Source organism: Pseudophryne corroboree, chromosome 4 (genome assembly GCF_028390025.1).
Source record: "Pseudophryne corroboree isolate aPseCor3 chromosome 4, aPseCor3.hap2, whole genome shotgun sequence".
In the NCBI taxonomy this organism is placed as follows: domain Eukaryota; kingdom Metazoa; phylum Chordata; class Amphibia; order Anura; family Myobatrachidae; genus Pseudophryne; species Pseudophryne corroboree.
Genome location: NC_086447.1, coordinates 480,031,775 through 480,033,989, shown reverse-complemented (window position 1 = coordinate 480,033,989; position 2,215 = coordinate 480,031,775). Strand labels below are relative to the sequence as shown.

General features: G+C 41.7%; 1 protein-coding gene across 2 annotated transcripts; it reads left to right on the top strand.

Annotated features, from left to right (window-relative positions):
- Nucleotides 1–206: 206 nt before the first annotated feature.
- LOC134911519 (putative nuclease HARBI1) lies at nucleotides 207–1,929 on the top strand. Of its 2 annotated transcripts, XM_063919685.1 has the most exons (3): nucleotides 207–1,075; nucleotides 1,161–1,533; nucleotides 1,842–1,864. In XM_063919685.1, the coding sequence occupies exons 1-3, from the start codon at nucleotides 331–333 to the stop codon at nucleotides 1,843–1,845; spliced, it is 1,122 nt and encodes a 373-aa protein (XP_063775755.1). In that variant the 5' UTR covers nucleotides 207–330; the 3' UTR covers nucleotides 1,846–1,864. The 2 variants fall into 2 exon arrangements, with proteins under 2 accessions (XP_063775755.1, XP_063775754.1); XM_063919684.1 differs by having other exon boundaries at nucleotides 208–1,075; nucleotides 1,161–1,929.
- Nucleotides 1,930–2,215: the final 286 nt, after the last annotated feature.

Genomic DNA, 2,215 nt, shown 5'->3' with positions numbered 1-2,215 from the left:
GTTTGCTAAACAAAGTGTTTGGGTTTTCCAGGATTGATCTGCAAAGTAGTGTTTGTCTTTCCTGGACTAGGTACTAAATTTCTTATTTTTTTGGTTTTTTTTTTAATAAAGTTTATTTGCATTAATATATGTTTTTTATATCCAAATATTAAATTTAGTTTTATTTGCTTTTTATTTTTGCATTTTGGACATGAATTCAACACAGAAAAAATGTACGCTCCTGCAGTAAGTTGACACCACAATTGTAAAAACAGTTATTGTGTAAAATTTTGGAAAACTTTGAATTATTTTTTTTTTACATTTCTTAACATTCTCTCCAAAAAGTGTGTGATGTCAATACATATTGCGGCAGAAGCCCTACCTCCCCAACCCACGCCAGCACTCCCACCCCAACCGCCAGCCCCACAACCACAGCCGGCTCCTCATCAACCAAGGCAACGGAGGCGTGCTAGGCCACCAATTTTCAGAACCCGTGTCAGACTTTTTGGGATGCCAGATGATGTGGTGGTGCGTAGATACCGGCTGCCACCACATCTAATCCTAGACACTCTCTCCATAATAGAGAGTGATCTGGAGTCTGAAATTCGGTATCCTACAGCAATACCACCATTGACACAATTCCTTGCAGTGTTACATTTTTTGGCCACAGGATCATTCCAGCATGTGGTTGGAGACCTGGTTGGCATGTCGCAGGGCCAGTTCAGTAAGGTCCTGCGACGTGTCTGCCAGGCTTTCCTCAAGCGTGTTAAGCAATTTATTGCTATGCCTTTGGATGTTGGTGCCCTAGATGTGGTGAAGCGGCAATTTGCGGAAGGTGGTAGTCGCTTCCCACATGTTATTGGGGTTGTGGATGGCACACATGTAGCTATTCAGCCACCAAAACATAATGAAGAAATTTATAGAAACAGGAAACTGTTTCATTCTCTGAATGTAATGGTTGTTTGTGGGCCATCCCTCCAGATCCTTTCCCTGAACGCAAAGTTTACTGGAAGTTCCCATGATGCGTATGTCATTAGACAATCAGGGATATGGCAGAGATTAAGATCAAGTCAACGACCAGACATGTGGTTATTGGGTGAGTTGTTGCTCAAATATTTTTGATTAAAAAAAAAAAAAAATTTAAAATTTTAAGATCTAAATTTTTGCTTTTATTCCAACAGGAGACCGTGGATATCCTTGCACCCCCTGGCTCATGACTCCTTACCGTAATCCCAGGCCAGGACCACAGATGGCATTTAACTCCGCGCTTACTGCCACTAGGCAGCTGGTGGAGCGCACAATTGGTGTCCTGAAAGGGCGGTTTCGTGTTCTCCACCGCACTGGTGGCGACATCATGTATTCGCCGGAGATGGCAAGTAAAATAGTGGTCCTGTGCGCAATACTCCATAATATCGCGGTAAGGAGTAGTGTAGAGCTTCCTCAGGCAGAGGAATTGCCTGATGAGGAGCCAGGGGTTGTGCCACGCTTCGGTGGGGGGAGTGTGACACGGAGGGGGAGCCAAGTGAGGGCAAGAATTGTAGCAGAATATTTCAGGTATAGTGTTTATATATTTTATATTTGCCCAAATAATACAACACAGTATGCTTCTGTTTTATAAACCATGATTTCAATTTGTATGATCTTGTAAAGTGATTGGGTACGGATTTTGTGGTGTTGGAATGTGTAATTGTTTTTGGTTCAAAATACAAAAACACGTTAAGCTTACAATGTTTATTTTGAAATTTAAATACTGTAATGTTGCTAAATAGTGTCCTTATTTGTTTTATATCATCAAATCCTGATTATGTAACCAAACACACAAACAAATGATACTCAATGTTTCACACTTTGTGACTGTCCAGCTGAATGATCACACGAACTGTGGTGAGTACACAGATATGTTTAGTATTTGTAACTAAAGTCTGTGTCTCTGTGTGTGTTTTGTTTGCTTAAATTTGTGTAACAAACATTTTCGCTTCTGCTATTGCGTTTTTACGCTCGTGCCAAATAACACTCTGCTTTTCACAGCATTGCAAAGATCAATAAAGTTAATAGAAATGACAACATAGATTTTTGACCAATCACATGCTAACAGACACTATAAATATATGCCCAAATAAGGAAAACGCCATTGCCATGATGCGTGCAGCACCGTTCACCAGGCGGGAGCTCCGCGTGCTGGTTGCGGTGATGGACCGCCGCGTAGGCCGCGTTGGGCGCTTCATCCCCAATCGGG